The 24,249-nt window shown below is 52.6% G+C and overlaps 1 protein-coding gene across 33 annotated transcripts in view; it reads left to right on the top strand.

The window, feature by feature from the left end:
- Positions 1-11,262, top strand: part of RFX2 (regulatory factor X2) — a 208,254-nt gene extending 196,992 nt beyond the window's left edge. For 29 of the 33 annotated variants that reach the window (XM_054249415.2, XM_035286199.3, XM_035286217.3 and 26 more), the window contains 6 exons: positions 392-489; positions 1,779-1,928; positions 2,621-2,829; positions 7,560-7,713; positions 8,851-8,893; positions 9,535-11,262. In XM_054249415.2, the coding sequence (XP_054105390.2) occupies positions 392-489; positions 1,779-1,928; positions 2,621-2,829; positions 7,560-7,713; positions 8,851-8,893; positions 9,535-9,650 (770 nt within the window). In that variant the 3' untranslated portion in view covers positions 9,651-11,262. Of the gene's footprint in view, positions 1-391; positions 490-1,778; positions 1,929-2,620; positions 2,830-3,379; positions 3,517-5,423; positions 5,798-6,563; positions 7,714-8,850; positions 8,894-9,534 lie in introns of those variants that run through there. The other 4 variants (XM_078360295.1, XM_078360296.1, XR_013531020.1 and 1 more) reach the window with 3 other exon arrangements.
- Positions 11,263-24,249: the final 12,987 nt, after the last annotated feature.

Below are 24,249 nucleotides of genomic sequence, written 5' to 3'. Positions count from 1 at the left end.
GGACTGTTCTCTGGGGCGAGGCCGTCCTGGGCACTGTGGGGTGCTGAACAGCATCCCTAGCCTCCACCCACTCCATGCCAGAGGCAGCCCACAATCCTGCCCACCATTAACATCCCCAGACATCACCCAGTGTCCCCGGGGCAGAATATGCCCTGTGAGACCCTCAGTGATAGATGGGTGGTGCCCGGCGGCTGGGGCCGTGGCCAGCTCTTCCCTTTCCTCAGAGTCCTTGGTTCTCCGTTGCCCTGTGCCTGTTCAGTCCTCTCTTTTCCTGTGTGGCTTCTTCATAGGGCTCATTTTCATTGCACTTGGGCCATCTCACACTGAATGCTGATTTCCAGGGCCCAGACACGGCCTTTCTCCCTGTTAATATCACGTCTGTATCCCCCAGGTACCTTGACACAGGCTATCCGTAACTTTGCCAAGAGCTTGGAAGGCTGGTTGACAAACGCCATGAGCGACTTCCCACAACAGGTCATCCAGACCAAGGTACATCCGTGGTGGGGCCCGGGCTCCCCGACTGTGGCTGGGAGGGGCTCCACTCCACATCATCGTGAGGACCACTGTGCCCCAGAGTGCGCTGGCTTCTTCCCTGTGTCATGAGCATAACCAGTCCCTTTAGGAAGCCCCGAGCACACTGTTGATGATGCATCAGTGCTGGCAGGAAGGGAGCAACAGAGGATGTCATATCTTTGGGTCAGTTCAGAACAGACTGTGTGTTTCTGTGCTCACCTTATTAGGGACATTTAATCTCCTTGCTGTGACCCTTGTTACTATAATCTTGGCCACAAATCAGAATGTGAAATGTAGAACCTTGGCCGACTTGTGGGAAAGAGAGTGATTACCTATCGTTCTCACATTTTTTTTTTGAGACAGTCTCACTCTGTCACCTAGCCTGGAGTGCAATGGCACAATCTCAGCTCACTGCAACCTCTGCCTCCTGGGTTCAAGCAGTTCTCCTGCCTCAGCCTCCCACGTAGCTGGGATTACAGGCACCCACCACCACACCTGGCTAATTTTTTGTATTTTAAGTAGAGACAGCGTTTTACCATATTGGCCAGGCTGGTCTTGAACTCCTGACCTCAGGTGATCCACCTGCCTCAGCCTCCCAGAGTGCTGGGATGACAGTCGTGAGCCACTGCACCCGGCCATCATGACCATTTTTAAAGGGCTCTTGGGAGCAGAGGAGGCAGCAGCAGGACATCTGGTCCACCCACCTGCACTTCGAAATTGATCTGTTAGGCAGTGGTGCAAGCATTGATCAGGTCATTGTTAAAAAGTCAGATTCAGGGCTCACACCTGTAATCCCAGCACGTTGGGAGCCCGAGGCAGGAGGATCGTTTGGGGCCAAGAGTTTGAGACCAGCCTGGGCGACAAGCAAGACCCCGTCTCTTAAACAAAAAATAAGATCCCCAGGCAACACCCACCAAATCTGACCCCGTAGCACCCAGGAGTCTGTGGTCTCAACAGCCACTCCAGAGAACCACAGGGACTCTAGAAGTGGGCATGGCGATGTGATTGTGAATTCTAACTCAGCAGCGCCACGGGCCTCAGTTAGTGACTCGTGTGACGTGCTGGCAAGGTCTCCTTTTCACCCTGCACTCCAATTCTCACTCACTGGGCCCTTAAGGATAGCAGGGGGTTCCCTCTTCCCTGCCCGGTTTCTGTTTCCCGCTCCCCCGTCCCGTGTTGTCCCTGAGCCCACACACCCCTGCAAGGAGCGCAGCGGAACAGGCTCTCCCTGCAAACCCCTGCTCACCACTCGCCCTGGCGTCCAGGTGGGCGTCGTCAGTGCCTTTGCCCAGACGCTGCGGCGCTACACGTCCCTCAACCACCTGGCGCAGGCGGCCCGGGCAGTGCTTCAGAACACGTCCCAGATCAACCAGATGCTCAGCGACCTCAACCGCGTGGACTTTGCCAACGTGCAGGTGACCTCCTCCACACCATCCCCAGTGCCTGGGCTTTGCATCCTGCAGCAGAGCCAGCAAACCCACAAAGTGGAGCCCACAGCAAAACCCGGCCCCTGGCCCCAAGCCTGGCCACGGTTCTGCTACATGATGCGGGTCCCAGGCCAAAGCCACTCGCAGCCCCCAGCTCCTCCATGCCAGTGCCTCTCAGGGCCCTCTGGCGTCCCTGCGCTGGAGCCAACACCTCTGCTCATTTTCCTCACAAAGGCTCCCAGCTTCAAGGATCCCAGCAGCATACTGACCTCCCTGCCTCCCTCTGGCCGTTTTCCTGGCTCTGTCCCCTGAGCTTGCAAAGTGCCGGCCCACAGCAGATCCCGAGCTATGTCAGGCCCTGGATTTGTCTATTAAATGAATAAATGCACACGCATATTTAGAAGTGACCCCTTCAAAACAAAACTAAACAAAGACCTTGTATAGCATAAGCTTTGATCTAGAAAGACCCAGGTATGAGTCCCCAGAAGCCGGGTGGGTCCCCCTCCGGCTGTCTATTCTGGGCCTGTGACGGGAGACACAGGGCCTGGCTTGCTGCTGTCAAGGTCACGGGCAAGGAGGCTGACGCACAGCGCGACGTCCCACCCGAGCACTGCTGGGTCTGGGGAGGGCTGCCGTGACTGGGGACCTGCGGTGCTGACGCTGGCCTCCACCCTGCACAGGAGCAGGCCTCGTGGGTGTGCCAGTGCGAGGAGAGCGTGGTGCAGCGGCTGGAGCAGGATTTCAAGCTGACCCTGCAGCAGCAGAGCTCCCTGGACCAGTGGGCCAGCTGGCTGGATGGCGTTGTCACCCAGGTCCTGAAGCAGCATGCCGGCAGCCCCAGCTTCCCGAAGGCCGCCCGGCAGTTCCTGCTGAAATGGTCCTTTTACAGGTTAGTCCCGCCAGACTGAGAGAATTCTGACAGGTGGGGGGCTCTGAGAGAAACTTCTAGGGGGTAGGGGGCTGGGCTGGTGAGCTCAGAGAAAATCGGCTCAGCAGAGTCGCAGCAGTGCCTAAACCTAAAAAAGACAAGTACCTGGCTGGGGGCCTCACCCTGACCAGCAGCTTCCCGGGTCAGGCCCAGAAGGCCACCATGGCCCAAAAGCGAACTTGCAAGTTCTGTAGACAGAAGTCATCGCTGGAGTCTGGGCATGGTGGCTCAAACCTGTCATCCACCGCTTTGGGAGGCCAAGGCTGGAGGATGGCTTGAGACCAGAGTTCAAGACCAGCCTGAGGAAGATAGCAGGACCTCTACAAAAAGTGAAAACACTTAGCTGGGCATGGTGGCATGTGCCTGTGATCCCAGCTACTTGGGAGGCTGAGGTGGGAGGGTCCTTGGGCCCAGGCAGTCCAGGCTGCAGTGGGTCAAGATTGCACCACTGCACTCCAGCCTGAGTGATGGAGCAAGACCCCATCACTAAGGAAAAAAAAAACTATTTCAGATCCGAAGGGCACAAGTCTCCAAATTAAAAAAGCTGCCGACTTTCCCCAAAGAGGCTTCTGGTGAAATTTCAAAACACCAAGCTTGAGAACCAACCATAGAATCTTCTAGAGAGAAGATGACAGGCTGGGGATGGGAGCAGCGTTAGACTTCTGAACAGTGATGCAGAAACCTGGAAGGCAGCAAAGCCATGTCCTGGGCGTTCTGAAGGGAAAGACCTACCCTGTGCGACCAGCGCTGGGGAGCAGGACTTCCGGAGGGGTCATCCCCAGGAAAGGCACCAAGATGCCTCCTGCAGTTCTGTCAGGGGTTTTAGTCTCACTGAGTGAAACGTGTGGATTAAAACACACAAACAAACAAAAACGGTTATTACCAGGAAATGCAAAGCTGTTCTGTGGCTGGGGGGGTCCCACACGACCCAGCGCATGGCGAGCTATGGCCCCAGGGCCACATCATTAGCCCCGCCTGTATTGGTCCATCTCACACTGCCAATCCAGACATACTCAAGACTGGGTAATTTACAAAGAAAAGTAGGTTTAATAGACTCACAGTTCCACACAGCTGGGGAGGCCTCGAAATCATGGTGGAAGGCCAAGGAAGAGCAAAGGCACATCTTATATGGCAGCAGGCAAGGGAGCATGTGCAGGGAAGTCCCCTTTATAAGACGATCCATGTCATGAGATTCACTCACTGTCAGGAGTACAGCACGGGAAACACTGCCCCAGGATTCAGTTACCTCCCACTGGGTCCCTCCCACACTACATGGGGATCGTTACATCAAGGTGAGATTTGGGTGGGGACACAAAGCCAAACCATATCATTGCCCCAGCTCATTGTGCAAATAAAGTTTTATTGGAACCTCAGCCACACGCATTTGTTCACAGATCAGCTGTCATTGCAAACAGAACTGTGTGACTGTTGGGCACAAAGCTGAAGATATTTACTGTCTGGCATGAAAATGAGTTTGCCTGGCTGGGCACAGTGGCTCACGCCTGTAATCCCCACACTTTGGGAGGCTGAGGCTAGCGGATCACTTGAGGTCAGGAGTTCAAGACCAGCCTGGCCAACATAGTGAAACCCCGTCTCTACTAAAAATACAAAAAAATTAGCTGGGTGTGGTGGCAGACGCCTGAAATCCCACTACTTGGGAGGCTGAGGCAGGAGAATCACTTGAATTTGGGAGGAAGAGGTTGTAGTGAGCCAAGATTGTGCCACTGCACTCAAGCCTGGGCAACGAGACAAACGCCATCTGAAAAAAAAAGAAGGCCGGCGCGGTGGCTCAAGCCTGTAATCCCAGCACTTTGGGAGGCTGAGGCGGGTGGATCACGAGGTCAAGAGATCAAGACCATCCTGGTTAACATGGTGAAACCCCGTCTCTTCTAAAGATACAAAAAATTAGCTGGGCATGGTGGTGCATGCCTGTAATCCCAGCTGCTCAGGAGGCTGCGGCAGGAGAATTGCCTGAACCCAGGAGGTGGAGATTGTGGTGAGCCGAGATCGCACCATTGCACTCCAGCCTGGGTAACAAGAGTGAAACTCCGTCTCAAAAAAAAAAAAAAACAAGAACACGTTTGCTGACCCCTCAGCTGGCCAGCCAGTGTCTCCCTGTTCTCAGCTGTCTCCTTACACACTCCCCTGGCCACACTGCCTCAGGGCCTTTGCACCTGCCCCCTCTTGCCTGGAACATCTGTAAATAAGACTGCCCGTTCTTTCCCACATTCCATGCCCCACGCCCTGCTTTTCTCCTGGCAGCAACCATCAGCTGTCCCTTGTCATCTCTTCAATTGTCTGTTGTCTGTCTCCTGCATAATCAAGCACGCTACCCAAGTGCCGGGACCTTGCTTCTGTTTAAATGCTGGCTGAGTGAATGAATGAGAGGAACCCCACGCCTAATAGACCGGGGCTCCGCCGTGGACCTAGCACACCCTTGCCACGTAACAGAAACTCCAGCGTAGCCAGAAATTACAGTAAAGCCACACTGGGGTAACGGGGGAGGAAGAGCAAGGGAAGAGACAGCATAGGGATGTTGATGGCCGTCTCCACAGACAGAGGGACGGCTGCAAGTGGAAGAATCCGGACGAGCAGAGTGAGTGCAGGACTGAGGCATCTGCCCGCCAAAGAAGAGCACAGCTCAGAGCTGGAGCGATCAGGGTGGCCTCTGCAAGGTGGGGATGCTCTTCCCAAGGGAGACTGAGACACTGTTCCACTTCATTCTTATTTTTAAACAGAATCTGCCCCTGTCGCCCAGGCTGGAGTGCAGTGGCACGATCTCGGCTCACTGCAACGTCCGCCTCCTGGGTTCCAGCAATTCTCGTGCCTTAGCCTCCCGAGTAGCTGGGATTACAAAAATTAGCTGCATGCCACCAGGCCTGGCTAATTTTTATGTTTTTAGTAGAGACGGGGTTTTGCCATGTTGCAACTCTTAACCTCAGGTGATCCACCTGCTTTAGCCTTACAAAGTGCCAGATTCCGGGCGTGAGCTACCACACGCAGCCTGACTGCATCCTCTTGCACGTGCAGCGCTGTCATAACAAATAAAAACGAGGTTTACGGGATTTATTTCTGTAGCGCCTGCTAGAAAATGGTAGCAGGTAGGCTGGGGCCTTGGCTGGTTGACCCCCAAGCTCTGCCTGGGCCCCCCTTAGTGGTGGTCCGCCCATGCTTCTGCCCTCTGGGAGCTGTGAGCCCATTGGGAAACCCAGAAATAGCGAGGTGACTGCAGGCCATGTTCTGGAAATAGTGTGGACTGAAGCATCGCTCCAGACACTGGGGCTGTGGGAGGGTGGGTGCAGAGTAACAGCCTCTCATCTGCATGCGGAGGCCTTTGGGGAAAGGGGGCTTGGGAGCCAAGCTGGGTGGGTCCAGGGGAGCAGGGGGGCCTGGGGGCCTCGCAGCTGTGCTTAACACCTAAGTATAGACAGCTTCGGCGGTTCTCATGGTGCGGCTGTCTTCCCTTTTCTCAAGGCTGTGTGTTCTTTTCATTGCTACAATACCGACTAGATGTAACTGAGAATTTATGAAAGTTTACTTCAAGCTGGGGCATTTGGGCATTGGGGGCTGCCTGGCTTGTAGGTCAAAGTTTTTGATCAGGTGCCATTTTATATAAGTCCTTTAGGTCTTATGGGGGCTGAGACAGGGTTCCACTTCCCACCTCATCCTTTTTTTTTTTTTTTTTTTTTTGACAGAGTCTTGCTCTGTCGCCCAGGCTGGAGTGCAGTGAGGTGATCTCAGCTCACTGCAACCTCTGCCTCCGACGTTCAAGTGATTCTTCTGCCTCAGCCTCTCGAGTAACTGGAATTACAGGCACCCGCCACCACGCCCTGCTAATTTTCGTATTTTTAGTAGAGATGGGTTTTCACCATGTTGGCCAGGCTGATCTAGAACTCCTGACTTCAAGTGATCTGCCCACCACGGCCTCCCAAAGTGCTGGGATTACAGGCATGAGCCACTGTGCCCAGCCCCTTTAGGTCTTACATTAATCCCTTAGGTAGGGGCCGCCTCTCCTGGAAAGAATCAGGCAGTATTTACAGCCATCATAGGAAAGGCAATACAGGAATAGGCATGGCACGTGCCAGTGAAACTGTTTGTGGACATCGAAATGTGAATTTCGTATAGTTTCCACATGCCACCAGATGTAATTATTCTTTTGACTTTTTCCAACCATTTCAAAATGTAAAACATTCTCAACTCACAGGCTGAGGGCTTTCGGTGATAGACACGGAGACACCCTGGCCTTTCATCCCCAGGCCAAGGAATGGTGGGAGGTGGTAAGGAGACGGGGAAGGTGGGGAAAGGTGGGGAAAGGTGCTCAGACTGGGAGCTGGAAATGTCACTAGAAAGACTCACCAGCTAAGATCCCGTCTCCAGTACCTGTGCCAGCACAAGCCACAACTGTGTTTCCAGCAGCCTGTCGCCTTAGGGCTGACTGCCCGTCTCTCTCTCCTGTCCCCCGGGTGGTCTCTGGAACTAAGAGGGCAGCCCTGCCCTGCCTGTCCATCACACTGGACCCAGGGTCTTGGCGGCCTGTCGGCCCCCCATAGGCCAGCAGGTCTTAGGGTCACTCAGGGTCTGGGTTCCCCACGGAACACAGAGCAGGGTGCGTGTCGCTGCCATGAAGCCTGGCCCAGCGCCCAGGTTCCATGCTCCCCTGAGCATGTCCAGCCTTTGTCCATTGTCCCCAGCTCCATGGTGATCCGGGACCTGACCCTGCGCAGCGCCGCCAGCTTTGGCTCCTTCCACCTCATCCGCCTGCTCTACGACGAATACATGTTCTACCTGGTAGAGCACCGTGTCGCCGAGGCCACCGGGGAGACGCCAATCGCCGTGATGGGAGAGGTGGGGACCCTGCTCTGTGGGACGGCGAGGGCTTGGCCGGGCCTGTGGGGAGAGGGCAGTGGGCTCTGATTGGCCCACAGAGGATACTTGTAGGTCCCACCGCTCTGCCACCCAGACCAATCAGCTCGAAAAAGAACATACAAATGGGCCCGCTCATGCCAGGACACAGCAGTGTCTTTCAAACAATCAAAACCAGAAGTTTTATCAGCACCGGGAAGGATCTGGGTTCTGTCCACGTTCACCGTCACCACCAAACTGCTGGCTCTGGAAGGAGTTTGTCCTTGGGCGTCCTGCCGCGCAGGGGAGGCCCTGGACACACCACCCAAGGTTTTCTTTTTATCGTGGTCACATACACAAAGGGTGATAGCATTTGTCCCCACGCTGGTGTGGCCGGGTCAGAGCCTGGTTTCCCTACTGGCTGAGCCGTGTTCCCGTGCGTGGCCGGCCGCACTGTGCCGACCACTCGTCCCGCTGTGCCTGCTTGGGCTGCTCCCTCTTTCCAGCTGTTGTGAACGGCGCTGCCGTTTGCAGGAGCGGTTTTGGGTGCACACCTATTGTTCGGTTCTGCAGGGTTCACACCTCAGAGTGGCCCTGCTGGGCTGCATGGGGTTGCCTTGAGGAAGAAACGCAGTGACGCTTGATGAACGGCAGGGTCCCAGCACTCTTACCACAACACTCAGAGTCGGTCAGGGCCCCAGCGTGTGTAGAAACTGTGGAAGCTGTTCTCTGCACGTTGGCATGGACACTGGCTCTGGGGCAGCCAGGGAGTGGTTTCATGCTGTGTACAGACCTTAGGGAGCAGAGATAGCTCAGCCCACAGCCCTTCCATGCCACCTTAAAACCTGGAGCAGCCACACCCCGGGGACCTACCCTGGGCGCCTGCTCTTGTTCCCTCGCTGCCTGGAGCAATCAGCACCCTTCACCCCCAGCAGCTCCCAGAAGCGGCCTGGACAGGGGACGGGGACCTGCCTAGATAGATACCTGGCAGCATCAGAGCCCCTTTTCAGGGCAGACCCCAGTTGCTTTGCTGTGAATGGAGAATGTGGCTCCAGGCAAGGTTGGGCCAGCATCCCCAGAGCCCCCAAAAAGCAACTGCCACCCCTCTGCAGGCGCCCTGACTCCGGGTTTCTCTTTCAGTTCAATGATCTTGCCTCTCTGTCGCTGATGCTGCTTGACAAAGGTGGGTGCATCTGTGGCTTTCCCGCCACAGCCGTCGGTGGGTTGGGAGGGTTGGCCTGTCTGCCAACCTGATGAGCAAGAGGAAATCTGGGCAGCCCTGGGTGATGGTGAGGGTGCTGGGATCTGGCATCTGGATGGCGGGTGATGCTTGGGCAGCAGACATCCCTGCAGACTGGCTTGGCTGGGTCTGAGTGTGGCCCTGCCTCTGGGTAGCTGCTGCTCAGGGACCTCTGCACCAGGCCCAGACCAGGCAGCCCCTGGTCTCCTGTGCCCACGCCCAGCAGAAGAGTGGGACAGGCAGGCCAGAGAGACCCTGTGCCCCGTCCCTACCCCATATGGGTAGGAGGACCCCAGAGGTCTGGTGGACCTCTGGGGAGCAGGTCCCAGGCCTGTTGGCACTGGGGAAGAGAGGCACAGGGCAGAGGCTCTTTTGCATAGCCCAACCTAGGGGCACCTCTGGGTGACCAAGCAAGTTGAGGAGGACAAGTCCGCCTGGAGCAGAGGTCGAGGCAGGGTACACGGGCTGCCGTGTGTCCTCAGCACCCTGCCTGGCATGCGGAGCAGCTCTCCGAACGTGCGCTTCCGCCTCTCCCTCCCGTGCCCTCCTGATGATGGACACTGACCCTGCCCCTCCCTCTGCAGACGACATGGGTGATGAGCAGCGCAGTAGCGAGGCAGGCCCGGACGCCCGCAGCCTGGGTGAGCCCCTGGTGAAGCGTGAGCGCAGCGACCCCAACCACTCCCTGCAGGGCATCTAGCCCCGAGGGGCTCCAGAAGATGCCACCCAGTTGCTCTGGGAACCTGGACTTCGCCGGCTGCACCGAATTAGTGCCTCTTAGACGATGCGATGTTTACTTTGGCTCGAGTGGGGCTCCAGGGTCAGCGTGCCCTTAAAGGTCAAGATAATTCAGGAAGAAAAGCAGCTGCGGCTGTGCTCTGGGTACCCAGGCCCCTGTGCAGCCACCAGGGCACACCAGACCGTGGGTTCCTTGTTCTGCACAAACCCTCCTCTGCTGGAACTCTGGACTTTGGCCCCAGTCCCTTTAAGAGCTAAAGGGGCTGTGCAGAGAGCGCTGGCCCTTGCACTCAACTGGAACCAATTTTCACCATAATTTAAAAATTTTTTTAAATCTGGCAGAGCCCAGATAGTAAGGGACAGCATCTCCCCCCCATCTGCCACTGTTGGGTGGGCACAGAGTGTCCCTGGAGTCCCTCAGGAATGGAAAGCGCAGTGCCCTTGTCTGGTACCACCGTATGGAGAGACCCCCTGGGCCCAGCGCCCTGTGGCCTGTCAGAGCCAGACTGCCCCACCTGATGCGCTGAGGCTGGAGGCCAGCGGGCTGCAGGGACCCATCTCCAGATGCCAGAGGACTTGAGGGGCAGCTGACAATTGCTGGGCCCCAGACAGACCCGCGGCTCAAAAAAGAACAAGCCACAGAAATGGGACAGCTCATGCCAGGACACAGCAGTGTCTTTCAAAAAATCAAAACCACAGTTTTACCAGCAACAAGAAGGATCTGGGGTTCTGTCCAAGTTCACCGTCACCATCAAGCTGCTGGCTCTGGATGGAGTTTGTCCAACAGGGTCAGTGTCACAGCCGTGACTTCAGAAAGCACTCATCCCGCGTGTCCTTGTCCAAACAGCAGTGCCTGCATCCTGGTCCACGGAGTCTTCCAGAATACCTCCCTCTGAATCAATCCGGGAGTACCCTAATCCCCAGTGAGTCCCACCTTGACCTCTTCAAAGTCAAAACTTCTCTGGGGACAAATAACTATTCGGGACTTTCGAAGCCCTGAACTTGAGACACCAAATTTGTCTCCATGGAAACACATAGCCACTGCACCTGGACAGCTGCGTGCTGGAGTTCTGTCCCCAAAGCAGCCACAAAGAAGGAAGACAAGCCTCAGCCCAGGACGCCCCATCTAACAAAATGCAATAGTTTCTCTTTTTGGAAAAATGTTTATACCCATAGTTTTGTGCTCTAATTGTTATTAGAACGTTTCTTACGAATGTGTACCTTGCAGTATGTTCAGTCCCAAATATTTTGTTCTCATTCACCAGAAGGTACTAATGTCAGCTCAAGTGGCCTTTAAAAACCTTAGTTCCCCGCTGGCAGGAGCTCGGAGCATCACCCTGCCTGCGCCGGAGCCGAGGGCAGGAAGAGAAAGATGCGCACTCACTTTAGACATGAACAGTCCGGAGTCATCACACTGTTCCTATACAGTCCAAACCTTAGGTGAAACTGGACAGAAAGAATGTCTGTAAAACAGACGTCTCCGCTCCTGGGAGACACTGAAGCGCCGGTTAATGGATGGTAACGCCTGGCTTTTCCTCACTCCTGGTAACCAATACAAGCTGGTTTCTGCCTTAGGCTCTGGCCCGTCTTTCCAATCCACAAGGAGGAACCGAGGTGGCAGCGAAGCCAGGTGCCTCCCAGCCCTGGTCTGGTTTTTCATAGCAGTAAACACACTGAGCGTGCCCATTTTCAGAGTCCCCATCCACACCCCGCCCCCTGTCCCCCCTGCCCTGGGACACCAGCCCGCCAGGCTTGGGCCACTCAAGACCCAGAGGGGAAGCCACAGAGGCACCCCTGCACTTGCCTGTGGGCTCCCGGGGAACGTCCTTGTGCCTTCCAGAAGGAGCCCAGGCCCCACGCTTCTTAGCAAGGCCCACCCTGAGCCAGTGATGGCACAGAAATTGTTCTGTCCAGGATGGTCAATGTCTCCTGTTGACTTTTTTTTTTTTTTAAAGAGACAAGGTCTCAGCCGGGCACAGTGGCTCAAGCCTGTAATCCCAGCACTTTGGGAGGCCGAGGCGGGCTGATCACGAGGTTAAGAGATCGAGACCATCCTGGTCAACATGGTGAAACCCCGTCTCTACTAAAAATACAAAAAATTAGCTGGGCATGGTGGCGTGTGCCTGTAATCCCAGCTACTCAGGAGGCAGAGGCGGGAGAATTGCCTGAACCCAGGAGGCGAAGGTTGCGGTGAGCCGAGATTGCGTCATTGCACTTCAGCCTGGGTAACAAGAGCGAAACTCCGTCTCAAAAAAAATAAAAAATAAATAAAGAGACAAGGTCTCATTTGATCACCCAGGCTGAAGTGCAGTGGCACTGTCATAGCTCACTGCAGCCTCAATATCTTGGGCTCAGGTGATCCTCCCACTTCAATCTCCCCAAGTAGCTGGGACTATAGGTATGCAACACCACACCCAGCGAATTCTTTAAAAAAAAAAAAGATGGGGTCTTGCTCTGTTGCCCAAGCTGGACTTGAACTCTTTGGCCTACATGATCCTCCCACTTGGCCTCCCAAGGTGCTGGGATCACAGGTGTGAGCCACCGTCCAGCCTACTGTTTACATTTGTTACAGGCTAGACCCACTCGCATGTAGCAGAGGAAGCAGGTGCACCCGTCTCGATGTGACCCACTGGTTGTCCTCAGGGTTGACTTGGTACAGTTGGGGCCAAACTTCAGAATCACTGAGAATTGGTGCATGTGCTTGCTCAAAAATGGCCAATTCCTGGACCCCATCCGAAGGAGCCTGATTCGGTGGGACTCAGGTGGGACTTCGCCAGAGGCCAGGAAGCGAGTTGTTGCTGCTCTTCCCTCTCAGAGAACTCTGGTGGGGGCTGTAGGACTTTGAGGAAGACCTGCAGAGGAATGGGCTCAGGAACCAGGCGGGGCCGGGGCCCTGGTTGTCCCACAGAGGCTAAGACAGTTCCCTGTCAGCTGCCCCTAAATCTGTTTCTCCAGTGCCAGGCCAGTGCCCCATATGCCCCTAGGGACACTCAACCTTTGCCCCAGCCCAGGCCTCTCTGTCCCAGATGACACTAGAATCACCCCACACTTCCCTGGGCTGGGACTCCAGGACCCCATTGCGTCCTGATGGTGCCAACCTCAACCAGGGGATCCGCTCACCTCACCTCCTGCTGGGCCACAATTTCAGACCCTCCCCCAGCTGGGAACCCTAAGCCAAATTAAGCAAACGCCAACTCCCCCACCTCCCCAGGCCCTGAAGAGCCAGGCCCAGTGCAGACTGCAGGGCCCAGAGTAGGAGAACCAAGCCCTGCCCATGGGGCCTGAGAGGAGGGAGGGAGTGCGAGCCCAGAGCATGCAGGTTGGTGCCCCAGGAAAGAAGAGCCAGCTTGAGGTCCTCAGGCCATCATGTGCCTCTGAGGCCTGCTGGGTAGGTGCCCAGGGTGCAGGCACCCTAGAAAAAAAGTGGAATCTTGGTCTTACCAAGCCCCTCCAGGAGGTACTGGCCATAATCACAGTAGGCTCCAAGATAGACACTTGTGTCCCGTCTCCTCTTTTTGATGACCTAAGGTAGGCGTAATCCCCATTGTACACATGTGAAAAGCAAGGCTGCTGGCTGGAATGCAGACGTGATGGCTGGAGCGTAGTAGCCACCGTAGACCTCAAGGTGGAAGCCTCATGATGAGGGGAGAAAGTCAGAAGGAGCCTGGGTCCCTGGAGATGATGGAGCTGCCGTTACAGGCCCGACCTCCAGACAGACATCAGCAAGGAGTGGTGCGGGGGCCCCAGAGATGTCCCTGCCGTCACAAACTGTCTGGTGTCAGAAACTGCAGTGTCAGATTGGAGGTGTCTGCAGACACCAGAGCTGCCCCAGCGTGCTAAGAAGGGGGAGATGCTCCAGCTGGAGTGCCCCCCCAGCCAAACCTGTTTTCCTCCCGCCTCTGACTGCTGCCGCTCTGCACCTGGGTCCTGCCCGCTCCTCCCCACCTTCTACCCCCCAGTCACCTCAGCCATTCCCGTGATGGCAATACCTCCACGTGCTGCTGACTTCACCTCTGCTCAGAGCTCATGGGTGCCTGGCCCTTGGCAGAGCAAAGCAGCAGCCCAGCATCTGGCCATCCAGACCTCCTCCCCGTGTCTCCATCACAGCATGGGGAGCACCGTCGGCCCACCCACATTGCCCTACCCCTTGGCCCTGCTCCTCAAAATGCCTGTAATCTGACTGCTTCTCCGCTTCCTCTTTGCTACTCCCCAGCTCCTCCTAGCCCAGGAGAGGCAGAGTGGTGGGGATTAGACTGCACAGGTGTGAGTCAGCTCCACGGTCATTCACTGTGCCCTCAAGTTAATTACCTTCCTCAGTTTCTCCATCTGGCAGAGAAAATAGAAATACCTCACGGAGTTGTGAGAAAGAAGGTCAATATGCAGAAGGCAGTGGACTAAGCCTTCAAGAGCTGTTTCTTCTCAGCACTGCAGATACTGCAGACGGTGGGGTGTCAGATAATTCTCTGAGGTGGGTCCGTCCTGGGCACCGCAGGGCGCTGAGCAGTGTCCCTGGCCTCTACCCACTCCATGGCAGTAGCACTCCAGCCCAATCCTAATAAGCAAAAATGTCTCTGGACACTGCCAGAGACATCTCCCAGTACTGCCTGGGAGACACCTTCCTCTTCAGCATTCATCTTAATGAGCGCTTCTCCCAGGAAGCCTTCCTGATGCTCCCTGGATAGATTAGGGTCACTTAGACCCAGATTCCCCTACCATACTTTATAGTAATTGTTTGCAAATAGATCTTTCCCATAAGCTCTGCGAGCAAATAGCTATTATTTGCCTCGTTCAAATGGATTTCCCAAATCCATCACAGCGCATGCTGAGCAAACATTGAGGGTGTGAGGGAGTGAAGAGGGCTTCTGGGAGAAGGCGTTCTTCACGGTGATCCTGGGAAGGTAGGTGCTGCGCCATGGAGGAGAAAACATATCCAGAGGAGGGATGAGGAATTCCAAAGAAACTGGGTTTGTGATATAATCAAAGCTGGGCTTTAGGAAGATGTATTCGGATAGGGTGGATTACACAGGAAGAAACAGGAGCAGGGAGGTCAATTAGGTGCTTGTTAAAATCGCACCAGTGAGGAGTGGAGAGTTGCAGCTGTGGGATGGAGAAGAAGAGGCACACAGGAGCCACATGGAGATCAAATTAGTGGCTTATACCCGGTTGGTTTGTTTGTGTGTGTATGTGTAGTTTGCTTTGTTTGTTTGAGACAGAGTCTTGCTCTGTTTCCCAGGCTGGAGTACAGTGGCATGATCTCAGCTCACTGCAATCTCTTAAATTAATCTCAACTAATTGCAATCCTGGGTTTAAGCGATTCTCTCCCTCAGCCTCCTGAGTAGCTGGGATTACAGGTGTGCATCACCATGCCTGGTTAATTTTCGTATTTTTAATAGAGATGGGGTTTTGCTGTGTTGGCCAAGTTGGTCTCAAACTCCTGGCCTCAGGTGATCCACTCACCTCAGCCTTCCAAAGGGCTGGGATTATAGGCGTGAGTCACTTGGCCATTTTTTCTTTCTAATGAACCAGGATAAAACTCTAATTAAAACAGCAGGGGTGATGATGTAATAAAGAAAAATATAGCTTTGCAAAATTTTCATTTAAAAAAGCCAGGCACAGTGGCTCACGCCTGTAATCCCAACACCTTTGGAGTCCAAGGCAGGCGGATCACTTGAGGTCAGGAGTTGCAGCCTGGCCAACATAGTGAAACCTTATCTCTACTAAAAATACCAAAAGTTAGCCAGGTGTACTGCTGGGTGCCTGTAATCCCAGTTATTCAGGAGGCCAAGACAGGAGAATCACTTGAACGTGGGAGGTAGAGGTTGTGCGCTGAAATTGTGCCACTGCACTCCAACCCGGGCAACAACAGCGAAACTCTATCTCAAAAAAAAAAAAAAAAAATTTTTTTGTTTCAGCATATGTGTGAGTGCACATATACACAAGCATTTATGGTATTGGGCTGCAATGTAAAATGCATTGAGTAAGCCTAAGTCTCAAAAACCATAGTACCCTATATGCATGAGTATAGGTGCACTCATACAGGGGCTCTCAGGAGAGCTGAGAGTTGTTCTCAGCCTATTGTGAAATCATGGGCCCCTCCTGGAACCTGTCATGAACGTTTTGTGGGGTTTTGCTATCTAGCATCACCCTGCCTCCTTTTGGAATAACACCCTGCTTCTCTTGAAGGAGTGACCTTCCATCTGTGGCTTTAAATGCTGTCTCTGTGTGGGTGGCTCTCATATTGAGGGAGCCTGTTCCAGGAGGGAAGGGAGGGAATGAGATCAGTGTGTTGTGGGTTGGGGGAGCAATGAGGGGGCTGGTGTCACTGCACAGAGTGAATGGCGGGGCAGGAGGTTGAGGAAAGCTGCTGAGTAACAAGATGGGGGCTTCCTAGATCCTGGGCAGGAGTTGGGATTCCACTGGCTGCCTCCACTTGGATGTGTGAAGTGGCATCTCACACCACTGGTTGGACACACACAGAGCCCAATATGTATTTATTGCTCAATAAATATTTGATGGAATGGCCAGGCATGGTGGTTCACGCCTGTTATCCCAGCACTTTGGGAGGCCAAGGCATGCGGATCACCTGAGGTCAGGAGTTCAAGTCCAGAGTGGCCGACATGGTGAAACCCTGCCTCTACTACAAATACAAAAATTAGTAGGATGTGGTGGTGGGCACTTTGGGAGGCTGAGGAAGGAGAATCACTCAAACCCAAGAGGTGGAGGTTGCAGTGAGCCAAGATTGCGCCACTGCACTCACACTTCAGCCTGGCGACAGAGTGAGACTCCATCTCAAAAAAAAAGACGGAGGAATGAATTGGATTGGGGGTGAGCACAGATTAACATGCCCTACCCTGCTGACCCCACCAACACGTTCTCCTTAGACTCTGAACCCCGAGTTGAAGGGTGAGCCTGGAAGTAGTCAAAATTCAGGCAACCTAGCAGGGCACGCCTGTGGATTCTTCTCAGTGAGTTTCGGTTCTAAGACCCGCTGGAGCTGGTTGCTTCTCCTTTCTTTTTGATCTTATGCACATCCTCATAACCTTCCAGCAAATTCCTCCTGGGCTTACATTTTCCAGAAATGGTTTCAGGCCGTTGCAGTCAGTCTCCAAACAGATACAACCTCGGCACCCAGGGATATTCTAGCTGGTCTCAGAAGGGGATTCTCGGACCTGGTGAAGCCCTCCTGAGATGACAGCCTGTTTTCAAGGTGATGCGTCCGTACGGCTTGGCAACCGCAGCAGCAGGCTGGGAACGAGGTGCAACTGTGACTCCCTGCCTACACTTACATGGCCTGGCTCATGGATGATGCCAGAACCCCAGCAGATGCAGAGCTTACAGTCCCGGTGGGTTTAGTTACCCAGAAGGCAGCCTACTGCCCTTTATCCAGGACTTGAGTTTTGATTCATCCCAATCCTCTGTTGCCCCCCAGTGGTCACTCTGTGACACAGCCTCTTCCTTTTTGCGGGGGACACAGAAAGGGGAATTTTGCCCAGAAGCCTGGCTGATTTACTTATTTGCAACAATGCACAATAAGAAAGATTAAAAAAAGAGAAGGGAGTGAGTGAGCTAATTTCCTTCCTTCTCTTCTCCTCCCCTTTTCTTCCTCGAATATTTCCTGTTTACAAAGGCTCAAAATATCTCCCCAGGAGACACTCAACATACAACGGGAAAAAGGCACCAGGCAGACAGCATTTAAAACAAGCGATCTTGGCTGGGCAACTTGGCCAGGGGTGGTGGCTCACTCCTGTAATCCCAGCACTTTGGGAGGCTGAAGCAGGAAGATCACTTGAGATCACAAGTTTGAGACTAGCCTGGCTAACATTACCACTAATAATACAAAAATTAGCCAGGCCTGGTGGTGCACACGCTTAGTCCCAGCTACTCAGGAGGCTGATGCATGAGAATTGCTTGAACCTGGGAGGCGGAGGTTGCTGTGAGCCAAAATTGCACCATTGCACTCCAGCCTGGGTGACAGAGAGACTGTCTCAAAAAAAAAAAAAAAAAAAAAAAAGATGGGCACGGTGGCTCATGCCTGTAATCCCAGCACTTTGGGAGGCCAAGGCAGGTGGATCACGAGATGAAGAGATCAAGACCATCCTAGACAACAAGGTGAAACCCTGTCTCTACTAAAAATACAAAAATTAGCTGGGCATGGTGGTGCGCGCCTGTAGTCCCAGCTACTTGGGAGGCTGAGTCAGGAGAATTGCTTGAACCCAGAAGGCGGAGGTTGCGGTGAGCCAAAATCATGCCATTGCACTCCAGTCTGGGTAACGAGCAAAACGTCTGTCTCAAAAAAAAAAACAAACGCATAAATCGACATCATGTGCCCTTGCTAGTCTGCACTGACACAGACACGAATGACTTCCGTGTAATCTCTGCCAAAAATGCAAAACCTGAGTCTCACTGTGAGGAAACAGTTAGCAAACCCAAAGTTAAGGGACATTCTACAAAATCATCGGGCAGTACTCATTAGGAACAGGGTTGTCAACAAAAAGTTTATAAAAAACAGAGGAAATAATCCATACTGAAGGAAATTAAGGAGAAATGATACCTAAATGCAAGGCAGAAACTAGGACTAAATCCTGGCACAGAAAAAGGACACAGGAGTTGAACAGATGAAGTGTAAGGTTTGCACATTAGTGAATGATAGCTCTGTATCAATGCAGATTTCCTGGTTTTGATCAGGTTGTAAATACCCAGGGAAGTTGATGGAGGCTATGTGGAATTCTCTGTACTATTCTTAAAACTTTTTTAAAGTCTGAATTTATTTTAAAAGTTAATTTAAAATAAAAATAAAGAGGCTGGGCACCGTGGCTCATACCTATAATCCCAGCACTTTGGGGGGTCAAGGTGGACGACAGATCACCTGAGGTCAGGAGTTCAAGACCAGGCCAGCCAACATACTGAAACCCCATCTCTTCTAAAAATACAAAAAAGAGCCAGGCATGGTGACACACGTCTATAATCCCAGCTACTCAGGAGGCTGAGCAGGAGAATTGCTGGAACCCAGGAGGTGGAGGTTGCAGTGAGCCGAGATTGTGCCACTGCACTCCAGCCTGGGGTGACAGATGAGACTCCATCGCGAGAGAGAGAGAGAGAGAGAGAGAGAAAAAGAAAGAAGCTGATCAGGAGGAAACAAGAATGTGTCACTGAGCAAAGTAAAGGCTTGGGAATTCGGCTGTGGCGCCCTGGGCTGTCCACCGCCCGGCCAGCCTGATTCCAGAGAGAGGCAATTCCAGTCCCAAATCCCTGGCTGATGTGCCTAGTTTGGGTCAGGGGTTCCTGCCATCATGGGCAAGCGGCCACCATTGGTCATATCTATAAAACAACATTCTTTTGTCAGGAACTTGCGGCCATGAGCTGCGGGGGAATGGGGAAGGCAAATGAACTAACAAGGCATCCATGATGAAGTCCCTCCAACCCCACCTGACTCCCAGCTCCTTGAGGGCAAGAAGTCTACTTGGTTGATCTCTGGGTCCTCAGTCTCAGTGTGGGCTGGGCACAGAGCTGGCACTGAAGCACTGTCCCAGGAGTTAAATAAACCTATGACTCCAGCATGTTGGGAGGCCGAGGCGGGCGCATCATGAGGTGAAGAGATCGAGACCATGCTGGTCAACAAGGTGAAACCCCGTCTCTGCTAAAAATACAAAAATTAGCTGGGTGTGGTGGCGCGCGCCAGCTGCTCAGGAGGGTGAGGCAGGAGAATCGCTTGAACCCAGAAGGCGGAGGTTGCGGTGAGCTGAGATCGTGCCATTGCGCTCCAACCTGGCTAACAAGAGCAAAACTCCATCTAAAAAAAAAGAAAAAGAAAAAGAAAAGAAACCTATGACTAACAGAAATTCCTGGATAAGAAAGAACTTGCAGAAACTCCCTCTGCTTGTAAGATAACTGGCTGAAACCAGTTGGAACCAATATGGTGGACTGGAGTTTGCACAGAACAAGCCTGCTGATGTCACCTCAATTTCCACCACGTTTTAGACTCCCCCCGAATTTGCACATGCGATCCATGAGGAGGCATGAAGAGATAACTGCACATGCCAGAGAATTTTCCAGACCTCTTTCCTTCTGTCAATGACCTACCTGCTAATCCTACAATCCACTCCCTAAACCTCTTCTAACAAAGGTGTCAACTGCCTTAGGGTGAACTAGACAGGTGTCTCAGGCCTATAATCCCAGCCCTTTGGGAGGCAGAGGGAGGAGGATCGCTCCATGCCAAGAGTTCGAGACCAGCCTGGGCAACATAGCAAGACGCCATCACACACAGAAAAGGTTTGGTGTTAAAGCTGGCATGGGGAGAGAGCTTTGAGTTGGACTCACATCTGCTTTCGAGTCAACTTCCAATAAAAGGTTTTTCTCAAAACCCCTGTGTCCTAGCACTGGCTCCTGGCATATCAGGCAGAAACAAACTCAACATGCTGGCTCCCTGCCCATGATAGGAAGATGAAAACTGAATTACACTTGTGAAGGCCCCTTTTCCTCCAGCCCAGCTGCAGAAGCCATTGCCCTCCTTGGCTGCAGAGGAGAGAGGGTCATAGTCTTCAGAGCTCAGTCTGGGCTCAAGAGATCCTCGGACACCTGTATCCTGGTGAGCCAAGGAGGAAGCAGACAGCAGGGAGGCCAATCAGCAGTATGTGCAAGTCATTTAAAGCCCTCCCATTTCCTACCTCCAACACCTGGAATTAGGTGAAACCCCCAACTCCGCACTGCGGCCTCCAAGGCCCTGCACGCTCCCTCCCTGAGCTCATCTGCACTGCTTCTCTCTGGTCACTCAGCTCTAGCCACACCGAGCTCCTCACCATCTAAAAATATTCCCTTGGCTGGAAGCAGTGGCTCACACCTGTAATCCCAGCACTTTGGGAGGCTGAGGCAGGTGGATCACTTGAGGTCAGTAGTTCGAGACCAGCCTGGCCAACACGGTAAAACCCTATCTCTACTAAAAATACATATATTAGCTGGGCATGGTGGCAGGCGTCTGTATTCCCAGCTACTCAGGAGGCTGAGGCAGGAGAATCGCTTGATCGTGAGAGGCAGAGGTTGCAGTGAGCCAAGATCCTGCCGCTGCACTCCAGCCTGGGAGAGAGTGAGACTCCATCTCAAAAAAAAAAAAAAAAAAGGATTCCCTCTTTCATCACTGTCATAGCATGATTTTATTTATTTATTTGTAGTACCTGTCACTATCTCAAGTTTTTTTGCTTACCTGTCTACTGTTTGTCTCCCCACAAAAGGATACAAAGCCCCATGAAGGCAGGGTGTGTCTAGTTCATCCTGCGAGTTCAACATGTGCTTGATGCATTGTAGGTGTGGTGGATACATATTGCTGTGCAGCAAACATCCCCAGAGCTTAGTGGCTGATAATGGCAATTATTTATCTTTCAAAGTTTCTGTGGGTGACAAGGTCTCACTCTGTAGCCCAGCCTGGAGTGCAGTGGTGCCACCGCTCCTGGCTGGGTGGTTCTGTCAGGGGTTGGGGTCTCATACAATTACAGTCAGCAGCTGCAGAGGAGCAGTTGAGGGTTGGCTGGGCATCTCTTGCCTCAGGCCTTGCCATGAGATCTGGGTCTCAGCTCCCTTACAGCATGGCAGAAACAGGGCGGCTGGACTGTTCACGTGGTGACCAAAAGCTTTCAGAGAGACTGTTCCAGCAAAGCTGCAGAAGTTGCATCTCTGTCCCTGTTAAGTCTTAGCCTTGTACGTTACACAGTGTCCTTTCCTCTGTGCTCTATTGACCAGCCAGCCCACCTACATTCATGGGAAGGGAGCTGCACCCTCCTCCCTTGCTGAGAAAAGGCTCACAGAATTTGGGGCTGTATTTTAAAGCCACAGCGGAAGGTAATCGACAACTCTCTGTGTAAGTGAATGTTGACTAAGTTAATTTGCTACGAGAGACTAGATAAGGAAAGCTGGCAGTCGTCAACACTTGGATGAGGCTCGTGAAACCACTGGAAACGTCCTTGGCTCATCAGCCTGACAGGTTTTGCATGTCTCAGTGTCCCTTGAAAAGCCATGACTGGATTATATTTAGCAAGTGATGACATGGTGCTGGGAGTTTCCCAAAGTGTGGGATGAATGTGGTGTGTGACATGACTTCAGGTGACATGTAGACGAGGCGTTAAATGACAATGAATCACAGATTACGTTAGCCAGATTTCAATTCTCTTTCACTCCCTCATCACCTCAAGAAGAAAATTTCCGCCAAGTGCTAAGCCGTCAATAATGCTCTGATACTTTGCTAATCTCCCTTTATATGGAAGGAAAAGCAGCCAACACCTAGGCAGGCAACGGTATCTACTTTGGATCTTCAGTCCCAGGCTCTCCCAGCTGAGCTGTTTCGGCTGCTCTGTTTGAAAACACTGTTTCCTTTTCATGTTTCCTTTTACAGTGGCCTACTCCTGGCTGAGTGGCTTTCCATTTTAAACACTGATACAAAGTATCTATTTAATGTAAATTTAAACCACAGAAAAGTATTAAGTTCATTAAAGGTCAGACCATTCAGATATGGTAAAGGTTGAGAAGACCTCCCAAGAGAACTTTGGGGAAAACTGAAAATAATGAAACCAACACCCTAGGAATGAGATGACCTGCGTTCTACACACTGTGGGGGGACTAACATTCCAGCTATTCCTTTTTTTTTTTGAGGCAGAGTCTCGCTCTGTCACCCAGGCTGGAGTGCAGTGGTACGAACTCAGCTCACTGTAACCTCCGCCTCCCAGGTTCAAGAAACTCTCCTGCCTCAGCCTCCCAAGTAGCTGGGATTACAGGGACACACCACCATGCCCAGCTAATTTTTTGTATTTTTAGTAGAGACAGGGTTTTGCTATGTTGGCCAGGCTGGTCAAGAACTCCTGACCTCATGATCCACCTGCCTCAGCCTCCCAAAGTGCTGGGAGTACAGGTGTGAGTCACTGTACCCGGCCTCTTTTTTTTTTTTTGAGACAGTCTGACTCTGTTGCCCAGGCTGATATGCAATGAGCCACTGTGCCCAGCTGAGAATTTCTAACTCAAGGTCTGTGGCTTGTCCCTGCAGCTGCTGGCGAAACACAGGGTAGCAGAATCAAGGAATCAGAATAAATAAACCTCAGCTGGGCACAGTGACTCACGCCTGTAACCCCACTACTTTGGGATACTGAGCAGGAGAGTTCCTTGAGCGCAGGAATTCAAGGTTGCAGTAATCTATGATCACACCACTGTACTCCAGCCTGGGTGACACAGTGAGACTCTGTCTCTTAAAAAGTAGTAATAATGGCTGGATATGGTGGCTCATGCCTGTAATCCCAGCACTTTGGGAGGCCGAGGCAGATGGATCGCTTGAGATCAAGAGTTCAAGACCAGCCTGGCCAACATGGTAAAACCCTGTCCCTAAAAAAATAAATAAAAATTAATAATAATAAATTCCTAGCCAGGCACAGTGGCTCACCCCTGTAATCCCAGCATGTTGGGAGGCCAAGGCAGGCAGATCACGAGGTCAGGAGTTTTAGACCAGCCTGGCCAACATGATGAAACCCCCATCTCTAGTAAAAATAAAAAAATCAGCCCAGGTATGACGGCGGGTGCCTGTAATCCCAGCTACTAGGAAGGCTGAGGCGGGAGAATCACTTGAACCCGGGAGGAAGAGGTTGCAGTGAGCCAAGATCATGCCATTGGACAGCAGTCTAGACAATAGAGTGAGACTCCATCTCAGATAAATAAGTAAATAAATAAATATGTATACACACACACACACACATCTCCCATATAAAAAACATGCATCTGGCTGGGAGCAGTGGCTCATGCCTATAATCTTAGTAGTTTGGAAGGGCAAGGTGGGCAGATCACTTGAGGTCAAGAGTTTGAGACCATCCTGGCCAACATGGAAAAACATTTTGGTCTCAAACTACCAAAAAATACAAAAATTAGCTGGGCATGGCAACTCATACCTGTAGTCCCAGGTACTTGGGAGGCTGAGGCATGAGAACTGCTTGAACCTGGGAGGTGGCGGTGGCAGTGAGCCGAGATCTTGCCACACTGCATTCCAGCCTGGGCAATAGAGTGAGACCCTGTCTCGAAATAAAACAAAACAGAAAACAAAAGACCGTGCTTCTCAAGATTTTATTGTGCATAGGAAGCATAGGAAGCCCCTGCGTATCTTGTTAAAATGCAGAATCTGATTCAAGTGTGGGCTGGGACCTAGAGATTTTGTCTTTTTTTTTGAGACAGGGTCTCACTCTGTCACCAAGGCTGCACGTGTCTCAGTCACGGCTCATCGAAACCTCTACCTCCCAGGCTCAAGCAGTCCTCCCACCTCGGCCTCCTAAGTAGCTGGGTCTACGAGTGCATGCCACCAAGCCTGGCTAATATTTTGTATTCTTGGCAGAGTCAGAGTTTTGCCATGTTGCCCACCCAGGCTGGTCTTGAACTCCTGGGCTCAAGTGATTGCCTGCCTAGGCCTCCCAAAGTGCTGGGATTACAAGTGTGAAGTTTTTTTGTTTTTTTTTTTTTTGAGATGGAGTTTTGCTTGTTGCCCAGGATGGAGTGCAATGGCACGATCTCGGCTCACCGCAACCTCCGCCTCCTGGATTCAAGCA

The sequence above is a fragment of the Callithrix jacchus genome, chromosome 22 (genome assembly GCF_049354715.1).
Source record: "Callithrix jacchus isolate 240 chromosome 22, calJac240_pri, whole genome shotgun sequence".
Lineage (NCBI taxonomy): Eukaryota > Metazoa > Chordata > Mammalia > Primates > Cebidae > Callithrix > Callithrix jacchus.
Note: the sequence above shows the minus strand (reverse complement) of the source record. Positions and strands in the feature narration are given on the sequence as shown.